This window comes from Notothenia rossii, assembly GCF_949606895.1.
Source record: "Notothenia rossii genome assembly, chromosome: 11".
In the NCBI taxonomy this organism is placed as follows: domain Eukaryota; kingdom Metazoa; phylum Chordata; class Actinopteri; order Perciformes; family Nototheniidae; genus Notothenia; species Notothenia rossii.
Genome location: NC_136910.1, coordinates 45,118,762 through 45,139,892, shown reverse-complemented (window position 1 = coordinate 45,139,892; position 21,131 = coordinate 45,118,762). Strand labels below are relative to the sequence as shown.

At 42.8% G+C, this 21,131-nt stretch overlaps 1 protein-coding gene across 6 annotated transcripts; it reads right to left on the bottom strand.

Annotated features, from left to right (window-relative positions):
• Positions 1–62: 62 nt before the first annotated feature.
• On the bottom strand, positions 63–18,449 carry prrc2b (proline-rich coiled-coil 2B). 6 transcript variants are annotated; one of them, XM_079658737.1, is made up of 31 exons: positions 18,293–18,449; positions 14,979–15,156; positions 14,673–14,847; positions 14,213–14,315; positions 13,921–13,984; positions 13,628–13,771; positions 13,191–13,504; positions 12,914–13,038; positions 12,644–12,807; positions 12,249–12,333; positions 12,001–12,163; positions 10,963–11,302; positions 10,654–10,862; positions 9,803–10,004; positions 9,488–9,695; positions 7,254–9,308; positions 6,655–6,803; positions 6,299–6,414; positions 6,071–6,212; positions 5,791–5,867; positions 5,357–5,644; positions 5,041–5,142; positions 4,689–4,881; positions 4,508–4,605; positions 4,290–4,417; positions 3,926–4,163; positions 3,569–3,736; positions 3,379–3,485; positions 3,139–3,220; positions 2,717–2,926; positions 63–2,211 (listed from the first exon to the last, which is right to left on the bottom strand). In XM_079658737.1, exons 2-31 carry the CDS (start codon positions 15,091–15,093, stop codon positions 2,044–2,046), a joined length of 6,732 nt encoding a protein of 2,243 aa, XP_079514863.1. In that variant the 5' UTR covers positions 15,094–15,156; positions 18,293–18,449; the 3' UTR covers positions 63–2,043. The 6 variants fall into 6 exon arrangements, with proteins under 6 accessions (XP_079514863.1, XP_079514865.1, XP_079514864.1 ...); XM_079658739.1 differs by having other exon boundaries at positions 3,379–3,458; XM_079658738.1 differs by having other exon boundaries at positions 9,488–9,692.
• Between the last annotated feature and the right edge of the window lie 2,682 nt (positions 18,450–21,131).

Genomic DNA, 21,131 nt, shown 5'->3' with positions numbered 1-21,131 from the left:
TGATAAAAAAAAACATTTATACGGTCAGTGTTTTTCAGGAATGGGCTGGACACAGCCTAAAATCATTTTCCCATTTGATGCATGATTTTAATATGACAAAGTGAGAATACAGAATCAACAGTACATTTAAGAAATCACAACTGCTTTATTTCTTCTTCTTTCAATAAGCTCTTTTTTAACGAGGGAGAGTAATGACCAAGTATCTGAAAGGAAAAAGTTCAGGTAGGATAAATAAAATGCTGGATCAGCTGTCGAAAGCACTGGTCCTTTGACAAAAGGAAATATATGCATCTTAAAAGTACAACAAAAAAAAAAGGTTCAGGGCAACATATTGGTGCGGGTACAATGATGAGAAGCATCAAGATCTTTAGCAGTAAGGGATAAGAAGCAAAAACACTCCAAGCCAGATAAACCTATCAACAAGTGAAAGCAGTCCATTCTGAACAGTGACCTTTATCAACGTTAAATCATTTATAGTGTCACAATATCTAAAATGAAATGTGGGTTTATGACTCCCCTCGCTGACAAGGCTCAACTGTACAGATAAGAATGCATATACATACATACCAGTGAAACACTGTCAAAGATAAATTGCAACATTTTGTAGTGTTGTGGAGCGTTATGGTAAGCAGTAACATTTAACCAGTAATGACATTGGCATTGTGAGTTTCAAAATGAGTGTCCATTACAAAAAGAACAAGATAAATGATTCCAACAGCTTCACATTTTCAAATAGAACAACACTTTAAAAGTCCTTCGTAGGCCACTGGAACTGCAGCGTTCACAAAAAAAGCTTAAGCAAATATCTCATTTTAATTCAACAAGCGATGCTATACGCCCCTCATTTGTGATCATTAGCTTCTAACAGAAGAAAATGTGTTATTTGGACCCCGATTGTGATTATAGTTAGGCTGCATTTATTGCTAGTGCCACCTCAGAGACCAGATGCTGAATATAATCAAATGGTGATGAAAATTTATTCATAAATCCCCACATCACTGTGAAGTGGGATTTCAACAGAATTAGAGATTAAAGTCTTTTAAGAGCCTTTATAAAGAAGAAAGCTAAGCGCCCCAGATTGAGGGATGTAAAAATCATCACTTTGTGAAATGTTGCTCTGTTCTAAGAACAAGTCCCGCAAGTTTACACGTTCAGCACATCACATGCACACGCTGTATCAAAGCCAGTGAAGTTCCCATGGAAGCAACATGATTTTGGTAAAACCTTTTAGTTTCAATTTACATACAGAAGAGAGCGACAGAATGTAAAAGCAAAGAACAGAGTTTTAAGAAAAGAAATGATTTCTACCAATCTAAGCAGTTTCACCAAAGTTCATGTGTAGGGTGAGGAACCCCAGAAGATGCATTTCTAGGGTGATGCACTTAAGCTTTTGTCATGGTGACATGCAATGATGTCCACGAATTGGATTTTTTTTTTCGGGGTTTGAAAAAACAAGTCCTTTACCAAAGCAGGAATGAACATTATTTTAACCAGCAAAAACGCCAATGAAAAATGACAAAAAGTGCCCCACTGCATTTCAAATTTGCTTAAAAATGTGAACAGACATTGCTTCTCATAGTGAGTTGTATCAAGTGTCTGCCTGGTCTTAACGGTTACAGTCCATAAAGAGGGAGTAAATACAGTTTGGCAAAAATGGTATGAAAAAATGGGCTCTCTTTCTGAGTTGGCCATTTTGGTTTTCCACACACACCTTGAAGAGAAACACAAAAAAAACAGAAATATCTTTTTCTCTTTACCAATCTCCCCTTAAAAGTGACTAATAATAAATTAAAGAGGACCTTGAAGAGATCTGCTTAAAAGACTGTGTGTGTCTATGTATATATATTTATATATATTTATATATCTCTATACGTTGTGTGAAATAAGTGTCCAGTTCTGACAGTTCAAGAGGGGAATTATGATGTCTGCATGTATACCCCCTGCCATGGTGCCTCGGGATAGGGTGGGTCATAGGAGGCTCTGGCGATGTCGAGGGGCTTGTGTTGGCAGGCTGAGCGCTGATGAGGATTCTAAGGTCCATTGTTATGCCTTGCTCTCCTCTACTTTAACAGCCTGGGGTTTGATGGCTCCAGTGCGTGCTGGTTTGGCTTGCCCCGTGGGGGGGAGGGGCTCCTGGAGTTTGCTGGTCATTCCCCCAGATGGTGTCTTGCCCTCACCCACTGCCTTACGCACTTCTCGCATGGTTTTATTCTGCACAAAGAAAGGGCAGCGTTACCTACAGACACCTACAGCAGTGCTGGAAAACTATAAAGGTATGCTTGCAATAATACTCGTTTGATAGCTCCAGGCTTATATCAGCTAGAACTCCAGATGCTCAACAGGCATTAGATGTACCATGAACACATCAAATTATAAAGAGATACTTTTTAATACCCAATATCACATTTAACTCAGGGAGCTATACAATCTGTAAGACATTAGAAACTTCTCATTTGTAAAATGCATTATTCTTACATTCATCAGCTAGAGATTATCCAAAAATGACATCATTATTAACAGTGTAGAATGATACTATCCCAGATCATTGTAAGAGCACAACCAATGTATCCTATCAAACCTCTCAGATACGTTAAATATAAATCTACCATTAATGTGAAAGTCACACACCAAGAAAATACACAACACACATAATGCAAATAGAGAAAAAGAAAATTGAAAAAAATTAAATTACCTATATTTACAGTGGGTGGCTCACCTTCATGCCATCCTCTGGCCCTTTCATTTGGGGCTCAGGGATCAAGGGAGGGGTGGAATGGGAGAGGTCACGGCCAGGGTTGGGGTAAGGGGGGGGGCGGATGAGGACAGGTTTATTGACCTGCATGACTGGTCTCTGTATGGGGTTGGGGAAAGGGCCAGTGGTGGGGGGCCGCATGTGCATCACCATGTTGCCCTGAGCAGTTGGGACCTATTGGTCCATGGAGAGGAGGGGAGGGGGGGAAGGAAATAAATGAAAACACAATTAGCATCATGTCAATGCATTTTAATTCTTAAAAAATGAACCCTGGACAAAAAAGCAGCTATTAAAGTTAAGAAATTGTAACAGGGCCTAGGTGATCATAAACCTCATTCAATGGCACAAGAATAATAACTGTTGTGATCACTTTAAAAGTGAAATACCTGTTGAGCAAAATGTGTAGGCAGAGGGCCCATTTGGCCCCCGGGACCAGAGGGCTTCCCACTGGGGCTGGCAGACCCAGGCCTGTTGAGAAGAGGGAAGAAAATAAAAAGATAGTTTTAAAATTCATTTACTTTAATGTGCATTACTGATACGCCATGTCTCACTCGTAGAAAGAGCAAACGTTTGTTTGTTTTCCAGACCGCTACATTCTATTATTTGCACAGATCATTCCTGCTCACCTGTAGGAGCCTCCGGACATGCCTTGGGAATGATTGGGCTTCTCAGCGAACTGGAAGCCTTTCATTTCCATCTGTGATCCCTGAGAGTAAGGGAACGAGAACGACAACTGTTATTGCACAAAAACAGTCATGGTTCCTTATGATGGATCAATATAGCTTGCTCGAGTGCCAAAAGGTCAGTAGGTCACACCTCTCTGTTGCCAGTCATCACTGTAGGCTGGGAGCCGGGGGGCATCATTCGGCGCGGGCCCCCCACAGACAGGTTCTGTCCCTGCTGCAGCTGGATGGACTGGGGGAGGATGAGATGCTGCTGAGCGGAGCCATAGCGCAGCTGAGAGCCAGGCAGGGGCATGGTCACCTGGTGAAGACAATATGTGTACTGTTAATATTGTTGTTATTTAAAGAAACAGTACAAATGTACTCTAATTATGCTATGCAGGCTAGTATTCTCTACGTTTTTATATTCATACATTTTGAAAACTGACAAGCATCAATAAGAATGCAGTATCTGAGCTGTAGTGTAACTGAGCTTCAGCAATCCACTGACCTGGATGAGCTGAGAGTCCATGAGCTGGGAAGACCCCATACCAGGCCCCTGGTTCATCTGGTTCTCATAAACCAGCTGCTGGCTGCCGTTCATAGGCTGGTAGTGTGAGCCTGACTGCGTCTTCACCATGTCTGAGGGCTGCATGCCAGGGAAAGGAGAGTAGGGCCCCTTCAGACCCCCGCCCGACAGCACCATGGGGCTGGGCTGGGATAGGTTGGGGTGCATGTAGACCTGGGACCTGAGAGGAGGAGGAAGCATCGTATAGTGAGTGACAGAATAACACATTAGACTACAGGGTGTTGCCAGACTCGTGGAACAGGTTATTATAAAGAAAAGCTTATTAATGAAACCAATGTGGTCGTACCTGAAAGGGGGAATAGAGTTGAACATGTCTTGGGACTGAGAGACGGGGAGACCCCCCCGAAGCCCCAACTGAGCCTGAGCCTGAAGAGACGTGTGCAAAGACATTGGGATCTGCTGGGCTGCGGCCGCCTGAATGGACAAAAATAAAAAAACATCATGAGAATTCTGCTGATAGACAAACACGCCTCAGTGAGTGTGTGTGTGGATTTATCTCTGTACCTGTTGGTAGGACTGCTGCTGGGTCATGTTGGGAGGTACAAGGCGGGGCTGGCTAGGGAAAACGTGACCGTCCAGATACAACGGGGGAATATGATTACCTACAGAGGGGATGAAAACAGGCTGTTAGTTCCCCTCATGGATAAAGCCGCCATCTATTAGAGGAAATGAAATGCAGTTTTACCTTGCATGGACATGGAAGGCGCTACTGAAGCCACAGGCATCGGAGGCATTGAAACCCCTCCAAAGGAACTGTAGCTGACCCCACTGGAGGAGCCAACGCTGCAGGGAGGCTGAACACCTGAAACACCTCCGCCCGGAGAGCCCTGCTCGGGGAGGGACTGGGAGTTCTCCCACGCCTTACGTGCCGACTCCATCTGAAGGAAAATAAAGATTACAATGTTTATATGCATGTTTGAATAACAGTCGTGTTTGCCTTTTTGTTATGTTTATTTATGTCTGTAAATAGACTTTCCTTATCTCTTATCTGCATGAAAAAATAAAGCTCTGTGTACATTGGAGTAGAGTTGAAATACCTTGAGAGTGAGGTCAGCACTGGGGAAGGAGATGGGGTTGAGGTTCATGCCTGGCTGCAGATGGTTGGAACGCAGCATTGGGATACTCTGATTAAGAGCAGTCTGTTTCAAAACAAACCAAAATTCAGTATTAATTAGCTGCAAGTTAATATCTCTATTTTTAAAGCAAGAAAAAAACACATTATTCTATTTCAAAAAATAAATAATGAAGCACCGTATTACCGATTCCTGTGGTGATTGTCACATCTATCTTTAATGCATTCCACTAGTTATTTGATTCACAAAAGCCCATAAAAGTACATGTGTAACCACTCACATGGGTGGTGAGTACGTCCTGAAGCTTGTTGACAGGGTTGGACACGGGCACTGGGGTGGATCCCGGTGGCAGGCTGAAATCAGAGTCTTTGGCACTGACACCAAACTCAATAGGAGGCCCAGGCAGCACAGTGTCCACATGGAGGTCCACCCCGTTGACCGGAGTGATGGGGCCGCCTTCCAGCCGATCGACACCTTCTGATCCCTTGCGGTGCTTCAGGGAGCGCTCGTTTCCGATGGGCCCGGGCTTGTGCTGTTCTTTGTTGTGCTCGGGGCCAGCATCAGAGTCCTGGGAAAGAAGAACAGAGAATAATTGGTATGTTTCTCAATGTTATTCAGTCGCGCCAATTTGTTATTCGATAATAAGGAAGAAAACACATTGAAATGAGTGTTCAAATGATATTTTTTAACTGCAGGAAAGAAAGGGCACACTACCTCAGAGTTGGGCTCGCTCCCAGTGTAAGACACCTGTTTAGTCCACGAGTCTCCACCTGAAGACTGTACTGAAAGAGCTAGAAAATAGAAATGAATGACATTAGTGAAAGTTAGTCCCTTTCCACACAATATCCATTCAAGAGAAAGCCTGATGAACATTTGATAATTGTTCATTAGCAGACAAAGTGTGATATTTGAGCTATGAATGCACATTTCAATATATAGCAGAGACAACATATCCAGAACAAAGCATTGGCACAAAGTTGCAGCTGTTAACTACCTGAGCTGTTGGTCTCCCAGATTTCAGTTCCGAGGTTGTTGGAAGAAAGCGTTTCCTCAGGTTGTTCAAGTCCCAGGCTGCCCTGCTTTTTGGCAAAGCGTGGAGGTATCTTGGAAGCGATTGTCCTGTTCTTCACCGGCGCCTAAAAACCAAAAAAGGAGAAAAACTTAATAAACTAGAAATTGAATGCTCTTTGATGGCATAACTCTTAAGCAAATGTCAACTCACAGCAGCTGCCTGTTCCTTCCTCCTTCTATCATCTTCCTGCGGGCGTCTTTGTTTTTTTGACAAGGCATCCTGGTATCCATCTGAATTTGTCATTTGGCCCCCGGCATCGCTCTCAACTACAAAGAGACAGGCACAAATGATTTGCAAATAGGTATAAACTAGTGTAATTCACAATTTCTGTGTTTCGAGTCAGTTTTCTTTATAGTTTAAATGAGATCAGTATCAGAATCTACCCTAAAACTGTAGTACTACCAAAAGTTATTTTTCATAGTATATGGGCAACAGGGTTATCACTTAAGAACATTTCATTTCTATTAACAGCACACGAAAAGTTACATTTCAAAAACTGGTCTCACCTTGGTAGCTGCTGAGCTCATACTGGGAGAGAGATTCGACAATGTCTGTTTTGATCGGCCCTTGCTTCAGCTCCTTGGAGCCTGATGGCTCCATGGGCTCCCTCTCGTCTGCCTGCTCCATGCTGTAGACCGACTCATCTGGGCTCCTGCTGAAAAACAGGAAAAGGGAGAGACAAAGAGTTTTTAATTGGGTATTCTGCTATTATAAAATACACTCGAATACATTGGCAAAAAACAAATGAAGCGTAGTTTTAACTTTGGCAGTTAAAACAAGATATCAAATATAGATCTTCAAGGAAGCCAATTACATTCAGAAAAGAGAAAAATACAGACTGCAGAAGACAGGAGGAAAATCAAATGGAAGAAAAAGGATGACACAAGATTCAAGCTCAGGAGGGATGCTGTGCAATATCTACGGTATTAGTAGCCAATCCTCCTGTCAGGCGCGGGTCTTTCCAACATTCATCTAGATGATGAAACTGAGCTACATCCTCATATGGAACTATCTGTACCCCATGCTTTGTTCAATAGGAGGGAAAGTAGCACACATATGGGTACAGGACAAGGACAATTACTTCAACTTGAAGTTTTTTCCTCACCTCTTACAAGAACTCCCTCCGTTCTGCCAACTGTCATTCCTGTTGGAGGAGGTGGGGGGATTATCAGATGCACGAACCATCTTGCTTGCTTCCAGCAGTGATGGCTCTCCTTTCCTGTTCTGCCGCTCCACCAGTGGTCTCTGGCTGGAGAAGCTTCTCTTGCAAAGTTCTCTCTTTTCTCCAGAGCCTGGTTCACCGTGGGCCGAGTCTGAGGGAATATCACCGTGTCCTTGTGTAGGAGCGTGTCCTTGTGTAGGAGCGCCCCCAGCTCCGCCTCGCTTCTCTCTCCAGTCCCCAATGTCGCTGTTTTCTGATCCCGTCTCCCATTCCTCCGTCTGACCGTGCTGGACAGGGCGTGCACCAGAGTATTGGCCAGTGGGCCAGTTTTCTTCCCCACTGCCTTTGGGGCGATTAGGCCAGGGGTTGGAAAGCTCTCCATTGACATACTCATCACTTGTCCACTGGTTTGAGCCGGGTTCGCGTTCCTGTTGTAGACGACGGAAGCGTGGAGGCTTGTCTTGACGGGGTGGACGACGTCTTCTTAACATCTGCCTGTCAGGGTTTTCATTGTCAACATAGTATTCTCCTTCTCGCTCCTCTGTGCCATTTTCCATGAAGGACCCAGTGAGTTTAGGAGGGTACTTCAGAGTCTCACGGTCAACAGGGGGTCTGCGGGAGTAAGCCATCTCAGCTCCAGGACCATAACCATTTTCTTGCATGGGGCCACCAGTGCTGTTAAACTGGGGTCCACGGCCCCTCCATGTAGACATTTCCCTTGGTCCTCCGAAGCCTCGACTGTAACCTCCAGTGGTGTTCAGCCTGGGAGGCAGCGTGCGACCTCCAAAGCCCCTGCTGGCCTTGGCCTTGTCTCTGGAATCTATGGCAGCCTGTTCATCTGTGTAGATTTTGTTGGATCTCCAAGAGTCTCGATCAGCCTTTCGGACTTCTCCAGACTCTGTGTAACCTTCTCCATTTTCAGATCCCTTCTCGCAGCGCCTCTTGGGAAGCTCCTCATACTCAGAGGTTTCGCTCAACGTCTCACTTACATTTCTCCTGCGGGGCTTCCCCCTCTGGAACTCCTCCACCTTGACCATGTCCCTTGGTGTTGCTCTGCCTCTGCCGGTGCGCTGGGCACCGCCGCTGCTGTTGTTATTGCTGTTATAGGCCCCTCTGAGATTGTCTCCGCCTCGGCCACCACGGCTTCCACCTCTCAAGTTAAATTCCCTAAAGCCTCGACTGCGGCCCCGCCCTGTTCCCCTGACTGCCCCGAAGGCCTGTTCTTCATCGATGAAGATCCAGTTATTTCTCCGTGGTGCCTGGGAGTCCTGGCTGACATCTTTAGGTGACTGGCTCTTGCCACTGTCCCAGGGGCTCTCCTTGGGAGAGTCATCACTGTGTGTGCTCAGAGGTCTTTCTGTTTTGATGGGAGCTGGAGACTGACGGTGCCTCTCTTCTGGCTGTTTCTCAACAACCGGTGAGGCTGAGCGCCTGTTGATGGCAGGCTGGTTGTCTTTCTTTAAGTCGTAGACATTGGTAAGGACTTCTTTTTCCAGGCGGTAGGGGACAGGTTTTTCCTCAGGCTCTGGTTTAGGCTTCTCATTCTCCTTGTCTTCCACTTTGAGAGCCTTTAGTACTGGTTTCTTGATGGGTCCAGTTCTGCGAGTCAAGGTGCGCCCGCTGGTTTCAGACGGCTGGCTTACACTACTACTGGAAGCAGATTCGGACCACTGGCTTTTAGCACTGTTGAGTCCTCCGTCTTGTTTCTGACCTCCATCTCTTTTCCAGTTGTCCATGGAGCCCTCTAAGGTCTCATCGTGAGATTCAGAGCCGTCTTTGAGGTGCTTCTCTCTTGAGTCTTGTTGTTGGTAATCACCATCTGCATGATTTAAGGTGTGGTTCTTTGCAGTGGTCAGCAAGCCTTGGTCCTGGTGTTGGTGCTCTCTTTCGGGGGCTCGGCTCTTGTAAGCATGATGAGGGATATCATCGTGGGGGTGGGTCAAGCCCTCATTGGCCCTCTCTTCATAAGAGTCTTGTTGGGTGCCGCCCATATCACTTCTGCGGGAAAAAAAGAAGATACAAAAAAATAGAAAGAATGGCAACAAACAGAGGCCCACCAAGAGGGGCCTTGTGCACAATTCAGGGTTTTAGGTAGAAATAGAGCTGAGTCAGGTTTGAGGGATTTTAATAACAATACAAAAGATCAGCAGGCTCTCATTTTAAGAACAGTAACGTACCTGTCATCTGGCTGGCCACTTTCTGAGCTATCATGCTGTCTCTGGTAAGGTGGAGTGAAGCTGCGCAAGGGGTAGCCATCTTGGTTCCACATGGGGTAGGGCTCAGTGGAAGGGGCTCTTCTCTCTTGGTGCAGGTTAGGATGGCATCCCTCATCAGATCCAGGGCTGTTCAGGTGGTCTTGGTGCATCATTGGTTTCATCATTCCTGCTGAAAACAAATGAGTGTTAAACATGTTTTCATGATTAAAAATATGATGAAACTATTGGACATTAGATATGACAGGTGCACTCATTTTATATAGAGTTAGTGCTAACCTGAAGAGTGAACAGCACCAGGGTAGTAGTCCACAGGAGATCGTCCCTGGGTCATGCGGGGATCCATGAAAGGCGGCATCATCATCCAGCGGGGATCGAACCCGAGGACGTGCGGGGGGTAGTAACCCCGCTGGCTGTGGCTCGAGCCAGAAGGTGCAGGGTGACCGGACTGCTGCCAGTGCTGCATCTTGTATACCTGTTCCTGTAGATTGTTTACAGGGAATACACGTTTAAGAGATGGTCAGTCCTTGTTCTCTGTGAAAATAACTCAGCTGAATAAAATATGGGAGTCAAGGGGTCAGTCTGCTTAAGTTTGAATTCAACGTTTTAACATGCATTGGAGCCATTTTATTTCATTTCACATTCACCTTATAACAAAGAAGAGGTTTAAGCATCTCAGCAAGGAATTATAACTTCCACCATGGACGAAAAATAGATTTTTTTGTGACTAATTTCAACTTCAATGTTTCACTTCTCATGCATCATACCAGTAATTGTTATCCGAGAAAGGAATAAATGACCACCAGAGTGGGGTAATCATCCTTTTTCACAGCAAAAATGTGGACTCGGAAGAAAGGGCAATTTGACAGTAAGCCAAAGCAATGGGATTTATTATTCACTTCACAAATTATAACTGCGAGATAGCCAAATGCCATTAGCTCAGAAATAATTAACAATAGCCTAATCAAATAGATTTACACACTTCACAAGGCTGTTGAATGAAGGCCTAAACCTTGGAGAGAAAACAAACCGTGAACTAAAATACCTCTACTCACACGCAGCCCTGAGACATTGACGCATTCATCTGGGATTAAGACTTTATGGGTTAAGTGGAATCACATGGCGCTCACCTGCTGCTGTTGATGGTGCTGCGGTGGCGACGGCTGCTGCTTTTGAAAGCGGGGTGGGATGGGTTTGGAGGGTTGACGTCCGCTGTAGTCTCCTGAGGAGGGGGAGGTGGGCTCCTGAACATCCTCCTCACTGACACGATAGTTAGAGAGGGCCGGTTCATCGCGGTAACTCTGGACAGGAGAGTTGTCTTGGGGAACCTCGCTTCCCTCTGGAAATCGGTTGATGACCACACAGTTATAATCCTCCGATACATTTGATGTACAACATGCAAGCCTAAAAGTAAAAGTCTACTTGAAACAATGCGTTACCTTTTGTGCTGTACTGCCAGGTCTCATAGTGGCTTTTACTCTGTTCCCTCTCTGGGGATAATGGCACTTCTTTGCCCTCTCCCTCTTTCTGGCCCTCCTCTGTCCTTGATGTCTGCCTTTCAATTTTCCCAAACTTCTCATCCAGCCTTTTCAGTTTTTCAGCGCAGGCGGCCAGTCGCTCCTCACGGGCACGCTTCTCTTCCTCCTCCCGACGTTTGCGTGCCCTCTCAACAGCCTCCGACAGCTCAGGTGACACGTACTTGGCCCTAGCTGGAGCCTGGGGGTGGCGCTGGGCATCGTCCTGGTCAGCCAGGGGCTCACCTTGGATTTTCTTCTGGGCCTAGAGATGAAACGGGGGCAGTTTAAGGGGGAGGTATGTTTATATATATATATATATTCCTGATAGTTCAATCATTTTAAACTTTTAGGAAAAGTGTAAATAAGATGTTACATTTCCTCTATTTATTGAAACATGGTTGGATTGGAGAGGATAAGAAACTAATGCGAGGCAGGCCAGATCCATACTTAAAGGTTAAAAATACACCTTAGATCTAAAGGCCTTTAGGAAACCCTAAATTGCATTGTCTGCTAAGGCCATCTGCTTGAAATGAAAACTAAAAAAGCCTCAAAGACTTGTTATATATTAAATATGCAGGTATCTATATTTGTAGATTATTTGAGGGAATTCACCTGATAGGTATAATCCGTATTTCTATTTTGCCCGTGATGTCGTTTTCAGTTGCCAACCAAAAAGGCATGGCAATTGAAAAGTAGTCAGGAAGATATCTCTATGGTTACTCCAAGGTCATCTCTGCCAATTCATGACAGTGTCATTCGAGTGTGTGTGAAGGCACACCGCTATTCATATGCTCTGTTTTGTTACCTTCCCTCCACAGTCACAAAGGGATAAAAGAACAAGATGCTGTGGTAAAGTAAGGAGTACATCTTAGATAAGTCATCTCAGAGGAGAAGGGGGGGGGGGGGGGGGGGGGGGGGGGGGGAGTGGAAAAACACAGCATAGGTTATGTGTGTTGTTACCGGGACGTCCGTGGGGAGATATCTTCCGTTGGTCTTTCTGGGAGGCTCGAGGTGGTGATGTTGGTAGGAATAGCTCTCCTCAGGGCCCTCCTGGGGATAAGCCACCTCGCCTGAACTAAGAGACTCACGCTGCAGCTCTCTCTCCCTCTCCCATTCAGTCCTACTAAGTAAAAGATCAAAATTAAACCAGGAGTCCTTTAAATGATGGCAAAAGAAGAATGTTAACTTTTTAAGGAAAGAAACCTCACCGCATCCTGCTTTTTTCACCGGTGTGGTCTTCTTCGTCATCACTGAACTTAAGCTTCTCACCATAATCTACTTCTTCGTGAAGTCCTGTAAAGATAACAAGACAACAGTCAGCAGCAGTTACGTATGATGGGATATAGAGCTTTGGAAACAGGTTGTGGTATCCGTCATAAAAGAAGAATCTAGCTCTGCCCTGAGCATCTACACCAAAACACAACATACATGTCTAATAACCGTCACACACAATTGCTTCAGTGAATACATATATTAAATGTTATGTAATGTGATTACCATTCTACCCATTTTCCTCTCGTAGTCTTTCTAATTTCCTAACAATTGATTTGACCTCTTACAGGAGGCCGATGGAGGAAGTAACACAACTTTAAGAAGTACTGACCGGCCCATCCATCCTCGCAGTCATGGTCAAGCTCATCCAGATCCTTCAGATCGTCTGGATTAATGATGGCTGGGCGCTGCGGTCTCTCACCAGGCCTGCGGATGGGCTGAGAAGATTGACGAGGTGGAGCGCGGGCAAAGCGATTCTCTCTTCTCACATCACCACTGCAATTAGACAGAAAGACAAATTAGCAACTGCAAAACATCAAAATGGTCTTGTTCCAGTTAGCTCAGAAATGGATACAAGCTCTCACATTGTCAATGCACTTACTTGACAAGTTCAGGTTTAGGGAAGTTCTGTCTAAAGGTGGGTTTGCTCTCAAATCGGGCTGGGGCTGCAACAGTGGTGGGAACATGGTCTGTACCTGGGGCTTCACGTGTGTCTTTAGTGCACATCTGAAAACAACAGGATGAAACAACATGTTTATAATACAGAACACAAAGAGGGATTTGAGCTGTTTCTGGCTATATGTAACAGCTTATTTTGTAGTAGAAAAAACGGTATGTTGTCTTTTCAAAAAGGTGTAAATGAATGATATGGTACTTACAAATGCAGGCAACATGTCGTGGTAGACAGCAGTGGAAGTGTGGTGAAGCTGGTACTGCAGGGCAGTCGGGACGGTTGTTCTGCGGAGAGGCTGGGCGGGTCGCAGCGAAAGCTCCTTGGGTTCAAGGACTGGAGACTGAGGCGTCACCACACTAGAGGAGGTTGTGCTGATGGCAGAGGGGGGGTGAGATGTGGCGGGAGGGCTGCCAGTCTCACCCAGGGCAGTGAGTTTTCCCTCAGGTTCTGCTGGCAGGCCGAGGGTCAGAGACGAGGGCTGGAGGTTCCTGCCACCACCTTCCCTCCAGCTCGTCACGTCTTCAAGTGGGGAGGCGCAGATTACAGACAGTCAAAAATCTTGCCACCAATTGATCAATCTTCCTGCCAGCAGACATTATCTTATTTATGAGACTGCCAGCCAATTCGAAGGTTGAGACTTACTTTGGGGGCGGAGGCTTGGTCCGGGCCCATACGACGGATCGAAGCCGCTTTTTTCCTTGCCAGCCCTGTCCTGTTCTCCAGCTGCCTTCAGCGTGGGAAATTCCTCGTGAGAGAAGGGCTGAAGGCGGTTTGAGACCCTTAAACCTGATGTTGTCAATGAAAAAAAGTGTCATGAAAGGAAGTGGTTTGTTTGACATATGCAATGAATAATGTAACAAATGCCATATGGGGATGACAATCAGCATGTCATTTGAATTTGAAACACAATTATAGGTACATCTGAAACGACTCACCATCTTGCTCTACTGCCTTTCCATTTAGCTGGGCCCATTGTTTTGGTCCACCTGTGTTTCCGTTCTGTGGAAAGAAACCAGATAACATTGAATTCCTACAGTTGGTCTCTTTTACCAAGTTTAAGACATGGACTGAGTCTTTATTTACTGACAAAACATTGTTAAAAGTATTTTATATATTTGCTGAAATGAAGTAGGGCTCAGCAAAGATCACCTATAGACAGCATTCCAGATGGCTAAAAATCTGCAAGAATATTCTATTTTAAACACAACCATAGCTTCACATACACACCTCCTGGTTTGCTATTGGTGACGGCTTCTGAAGATTGGAGACAGATTTCTGTAAAGCCAGCTGTGGCTGCAACTCCGGCAGCTGTGGTGTCGATGCAATAGAACTACGGAGAAAGAAAAAAAGAGAAGGTTTGGTTAAATAAAATGTAGTCGATTCCCTGATGAAAGGCATGAGCACACAAGAGATACAAGTCTTTACTGAAAGACCCAACCTCCAGGCAGGTGTAAATATATCAACTTTCTCAAATCACCAATCGAAGATTTGTTGTACTTTTTCTGGATGCTGCCACCCAGTTAAGCTTGTTTTCTTTGAATGCCTTACAGCATTTGTCTTTATGATTGAAAGCATAAACTTTAAAGTACCAGCAGCAGTGCATAACAACATCATAGTTGAATACAAAAGAATGATTTGTAGCAGAATGGTTGATATAATAAAGTGAGAGGGTAGTTACTCTCCGTACCTCTTTTGATCGGGTTGTTCCTGCTTGTTTGCCCATCCTGTACCGTCTTTCGGCACAATAATCACGTTGGGATCGTTTCCTTTGTTTTCGGACTTCAAGCTCGGCAGGTGAGCAGGAGGGGGCATGCGCCGGGCTGCGGCCACTTTGCCAAGACTCTGCAAGCCATGTCGCGGAACTACTTGGAGAAAATACACAGCAGGGAGAAGCAAAGGGGAGAAGAGGTTAACAAAGGATTTGAAATGTGGGAACAGAGACGTAAACAAAGAAATATGGTATTCAAAAGGGAAACTAAATATTTCAACGTACCTGCGTTTTTTTGAGTTTCTATTGGTTTTCCCTTGTACTTGTCAAATAGGCTGAGAGAGGAATACTTGCTTTTCCCATCCTTGGACTTGGTTATTTGCCCCAAACGATCGGACATTTCGATGTAATGTCATCTAGTATGGAAATTTTTCTTTGCGCCTCTTTCCAGTGCTTTCTGATTCTACAAAGACAACAGGAGAAGAAATGTCAGTGAAGACCTTGCTCAGGGAAAACAATATTTAAAAATAAGGGATGGGGATATTTATCTACGTCCTTGTGAAGTTCGGCGGTATCTAGATTGTCAAATAGAATTTATTTTGATTACATTTTTGGATTCTGACATGAAAAGAACATGAAGCCAAAGATAAAACATGTTTTGAGGAAAAACTCAATCACAGAACATCTTTGCTGCAAAACGGCAAATCGTGATTAAAGCTTTACATTGTCTTTTTGTTATAGAAAACAAAAGAAATAAGCAACTATGGGATTTACATTTTTACAGTTGCATGCCATTATAAATAAATAAACTTTATTTTATTTATGAAAACTTCCATTGGCACTGTATTTCAGGACACCATGAAGTCACCGTTATGCCTCTGTGGCCGGCCACCGCCCATAGTTTTAGTTCGATGTGCAGCACTGATGGATTTGGTGTAATTTGTAGTGACCGAAAAGCATCATCAGATTTTTTATATTTACAGACCAACCCATTAAATAAGCAACATTTGATAACGCCAGTTCCACATTTTGAATTACGTTCTCAGTTTGTAATGTGAGCCTACGAGACTATTAAATCTGATTGACTAATAACTTGAACCAGGGTTTGATAGTTGTTATGGTTGTCTCAGTTATGTTTTTATATTAGAAACATTATATTTTCTCACACAGGTGCAACATGTATATTGGTGGTCAGATGGGTGCTGTGTAAAGTGTCCGCCATTGTTTCATGTGCAACGTTTAACAAAAGATGTAAGCCAATGTGAGGTGGTGCAGTCGCCCTTTGTCAATGCTAGTTCTTCCGTACATCACGGTACTTTGCCACAAAGTGATCATAAGCATTTCAACTGCAACTTCAGCAACATCACAGTTGTATGGATGGACCAATCAGAGCTCAGATCACTGCTAAATATGGCTCGGAGCAGGCATCATCGCCCAAATTAAAAAATACCTTCTTGTGTTGAACAAACATTATTATTTTGAAGCAGGCCCTGACCTTTTCTTAAAATTCACATTTGATTTTAATTTTTTTAAATTGTGATATTCTCCATGTCTTTGTTTGCTGTTAAACTTCAGACTTTTTTGTTACATATCCTGACCCGGGCAGAAACTGCAACATGTAAAACTGGCTCAGTTCCTCATGTTGGACTTGTGCACATACCTACAAACAGCACTGGTGGTTTAGAGATCGTTCTGAATGTTCCAAAAATATTAGATTTGTTCTACGGTTTGATCACCATCAATGCAATCATCTGAATGGCTTGTTACCACATTGGGTAAGGGGGAAATTGGTTCATGCGATTTAATATGACATGTGTAACACGATATTTAAACAAATTAAGTAAGACTGACCAACTTCTTGTTAACACAAAGCAAGCATTATAATGCCAATAATCACTCCTGACACTGATGTCACTTTTGACAACAAAAAGTACATAAAAACGAGTGTAAACAGAATTCTGCAAATTAAAATTATAAATATAACAACAATTGAGCTCATATTTAGGGTGACAGGAAACCTTTTTTCCTGACACTGAATTAAATATTTCAAAAATAATGGCGGCTTTTCTGTTTTATTATATATAATCTATATCAAGTCAACTGGAATCTGCCACAATAGTCAAGTGGCTGCAAACACTTTCTAACAATAGCAGTGATTACAGCTTCCTATTCTAGAGCTTTTTATTTTATTTATCTTAAACTACATGTTAAAAAATAACAATCAAATCGAGTGATAAACGACCAAACAGATCCTTAGAGAACATTTGTTTGATGGTGAACGTTACTTGTGGCTTTATATACAGTAAGTGACAAGAAGGCGACACAAAGCTTTGACACCGTGTGGTCTAAATGTTTATGCTTCGATTATATAACGTTAGACATAGCGCAAAAGCCCACAGCTGTTGTTATGATGTCTTCTTAAAATGAACAAATATTGTCGTTTCAGTCGAGTACCAGAAAATAACACACAACGTAGGTCTCGAAGGCCGCTCGGTTAAAGCACCGCATAGGCGTTTTGCCAAGACAAATATCTCTCCACCTAGGTCGATTTAGCCCAAAAATTAAAACAAATCATGCAATTCCCTTGTAATAATTCCCGTATAATTATACAATGACCACCAAGTGAGAAATTAGCCAACGCTAATTTTTGATACGTTAGTGGACGTTGTGTCGCAAAGGGAAGCTAACGATATGACAGCTAACATTATACAACCTTTGATTGCAGTTTAAACGGCATTTCCGTCAGATAGCCAATTGAGAAAGGCACATGCTATGAGTATAATGTTTTTTTTAAAGATAGCAGAATAATATTTGACCAATAGATATCGTTTTTTATTAATATTGTTTGACCTCTCTCACGTTAGTTGTAGGTGTTGTTACCTCATTGGAAGCTAATGCTAATTCAAGCACAAGAAACCGACACCATACAGTTCACTGCACAAAAACAAAAACACAGTCTATCACAAGTAATGACAAAAACAAAAAAGATTGTTGTCAATTTACCCCAAAAAGAACACACCCTTGCCTTTAATTGCAACGCAACAACTAAATCGTCAGAAGAACCATAACTGCAGATGCTAGCCATCACTAGTAAAATACGCTAGCTTGTGGCTCAAGTAAAAATGGCTATGTAAACATGGCCAAGGTCCCAAAGAGCTGCATATATTTATATAGATACGTTTCTAAGTGTCCAAGTTACCACGCAGAAATGACAACACAGCAAACAGTTCTTAGCACAAGCTAGCTTCAGCAGACATAGCTTGTTCGAAAACTAGCGAAACGGCAATCCCGTTTAACTCCAGTCTTGAGTTCCCAAAACAACTCTGGCAGGCCGGGGATTTTTAGAGCAGTTGCATGTGTGCTTGGCATTATTACACAACTCGTTTTTTCACAGTACATCACAATAAAACACTCGGACCTATGCAAACACTTTCAACAGTTCGTGTATATTTTCAAAACGGTATCAGGGCAGAGATGGGAATGTAGGACAAGGCGATTAAAAATGGCTGCTGCCCAGAACAAAGCAACAATAAAACTGGGCAGCGGAGAAGACAAGTAAAATTGGAGATTTTTCACAACCACCCGCATCCATAACTTACCGATTCAAAGACTTAGTGTATCTTCTGGTCAGTGAGACTGATATATTTCCACAAAATGTTGTAAATTCAAAGGATGGATGGCGATTGCAAGCCCAATCTTAAACCGATCGCGGCGTTGTTGCTGGGATTCTACCCGGCCTGGAAATGAACAGAGCTGAGTGTAGGCTGGATCGGCTCGGCTGCGAGCGTAGTACGTCACACAACGTCGTTGGCAAGGAAACGCACCAAAAAGCACCTCTTCTGGCCGATTTCAGTCCCTAGATACCCCTATTCATTTTTTAGCAATGTTCATATTCTTTTAGATATAAACATTAGATTAACAACAGCAGTAAGTGTCACTGCACAAAATCTAAAATATACTCTGACCACTCTGACATTGCAGACAACATATTAACATTTAATTAAAAAAGTAACATTGGATCAAAAAGGGAGCACCCAGTGATTATAACATTAGCTGGTGTATATCCTGCAGAAGCTGGAATGGGCTTCTGCAGGGTATACTCAATTTTTACAATGTTGTCTTTAATTTATCTATAGATAGATTAGCGTAGACTGCTTCGCAGATAATTTTTCTGATACAGCGTCCACAAAGTAACTGTACACAATTATAAGAATCTTCACTCTCATTGTAAAATAGCTTACATTTAGTGCTCTTTCAACAACTGATTGCAGCCTATAATTTATTTAACACTCACAACTTAATCATGCAGGTACATCATGCATACCCTGTCAATTAAAATATAGAGGAATACATTACACTATATGTTAATATATTGTAAATATGTACATAGAGAAATTAACTCAGCAAATCAGAATCTCAATAAAGCTAAAGAGCCTGTATGTGTTTACATTCACATAAGTGTTATAGTTTGGGATTCATATTCTGAATCTGATTTTATACTGTTCTTCTTATCAAAAAAGCCTCCAAACCCAAATATCTTTATGTGCATTAAAAGAAAATCAACATAACATGCTGCTTCCCTTCACAGAAAATGTGTCAGGGAACATATGATAATTTCTGCTGAAAGAGATTTTCAATTAGTAGTACAAAATTATATAAAATGATTGAAGGAATTAAATCAGACAATCAGCAAAACAAGGAGATGAGGAATACTGAAAGATAGAACAACAGACACAGTGGCCAGATTCAATTAAATGTCTTTTTTATTTTTTATTACTTGGCTGATATTTACATGTCACAGTCTGCTATGTTAAACATGTTTACATAGTTTGTGCTGCTTTGAGTCCTTATTACAAAAACCCCCCAATATATTTACAAAACGTAGTGCTCATGAGTCAAGACAAGCTGGCCCCTAGAGGGAGCACTTGTCCCACCCTTCTTCAACCATTTGTTTCAAATGGCTGCAAATATGTTATCTCCTCCTGATCCACCCAATACTGTATGAAATATATCAAGTTACTCATGCAAATGTTTAGTACAATTCACATTATAAAAGTTGAACTAGAAACAACAAAAAATGAAATATCAACACAATTAATGCAGTTAAAAGCGACCCTGTGATGCAGGTGTCTAGTCCAAACACATAACTCCCTCCACCACTTTGACAAAATTACATTTTAATGGAGCTATGTTACAATCCAGGGACTATTTAACTTGCAAAGCTTTTAAGGGTGAATAGCTTATTGTACGAATGAAGGAACATTTCTGAATATTTTAGGAAGATGGGAAAATGCAAATGTCCCTGACGATCCCCAGAATACCTGTTTGTCATTATAACATGAGTTAATACCTTGATGATACACAGAGGTAGCTGCTGGAGCGTTGAGGTGTCTATTGTTTCTTTAGAGCAGGACTCAAAGAGTTCAGAGAGACACAACAGTAGGAAGTGTGGTGTGGTCTGTTCAGCCTGTTCATGTGAACCCTGCAGAAGCAGACCTGTAAGCACTATCAGCGCTTACTCATAGGGGTATTGTGGGTACGTGTTATGTATGCAGGGTTGTGGAGGCCTATATTCTGGTGCAACATCAAATAAACCTGCACTGGGACAAGCTCTAGTTTGGTTTGGTGGCGTTGCTCATGAATTGCTATAAGAAAATCCTCCCATATGAAGCTGTAATTAAATGCAAGGTAATGACAAGACAGCAAACTATTTCACCTTTAGCAACTACAGAGACAGTCATCATATTATATTATCAAGTGACTGCAGCTGGATTACTGACTTTTATTCAAAAATATTCATCAATCTTAAGGTGCAGACATATTTGTATTTATTGTGGTATACATATTAACACAAATTAATCTGAACCCGATTCTCAAGAGACACCCTGTGTTTGTGGCAGCTTAATTTAGTGTCCAAGCCTCACAAATGATTAGATCAGCATTATGCTGAGGGCAAAATCCCATCTTCTCTCTGCTTTTAAAAAAATGTTGAACTCAAAACAGTTTCTTATTAAGGATGAGTTGTGCTTGTGATGTCTAACAAAGCATACAAAACTAGGTAACACATACACATCTCTGACTGCTGAAGCTCTTTCCTTCTAACTCTTTCTGCAAGAGATGATTTCAAAAGCAGTTTCTGTTCCTGCTTTTTTGAACAGTTTTAGAGCACACACATTGCAATGGTGTGTTTCCTGTCAAAGCGTGTTGTGGCTTATGTCAGCTGACAGGAAACCAGCCTTAATATTAGAAAATGGTTACATCCAAACATTGTTGTCTCTCTCATTCCAGTACACTATGGTCAAAAATGACAGGAATGCACCATTAGACTGACAAACTCAGTATATATGTTAACAAAACAACTCAAGACTTATGTTAAATAAGTGAACCCCTTTTTCTCAAACTGCACAAAGCACTTTTGTGGTTATTTAGTTGCACTGG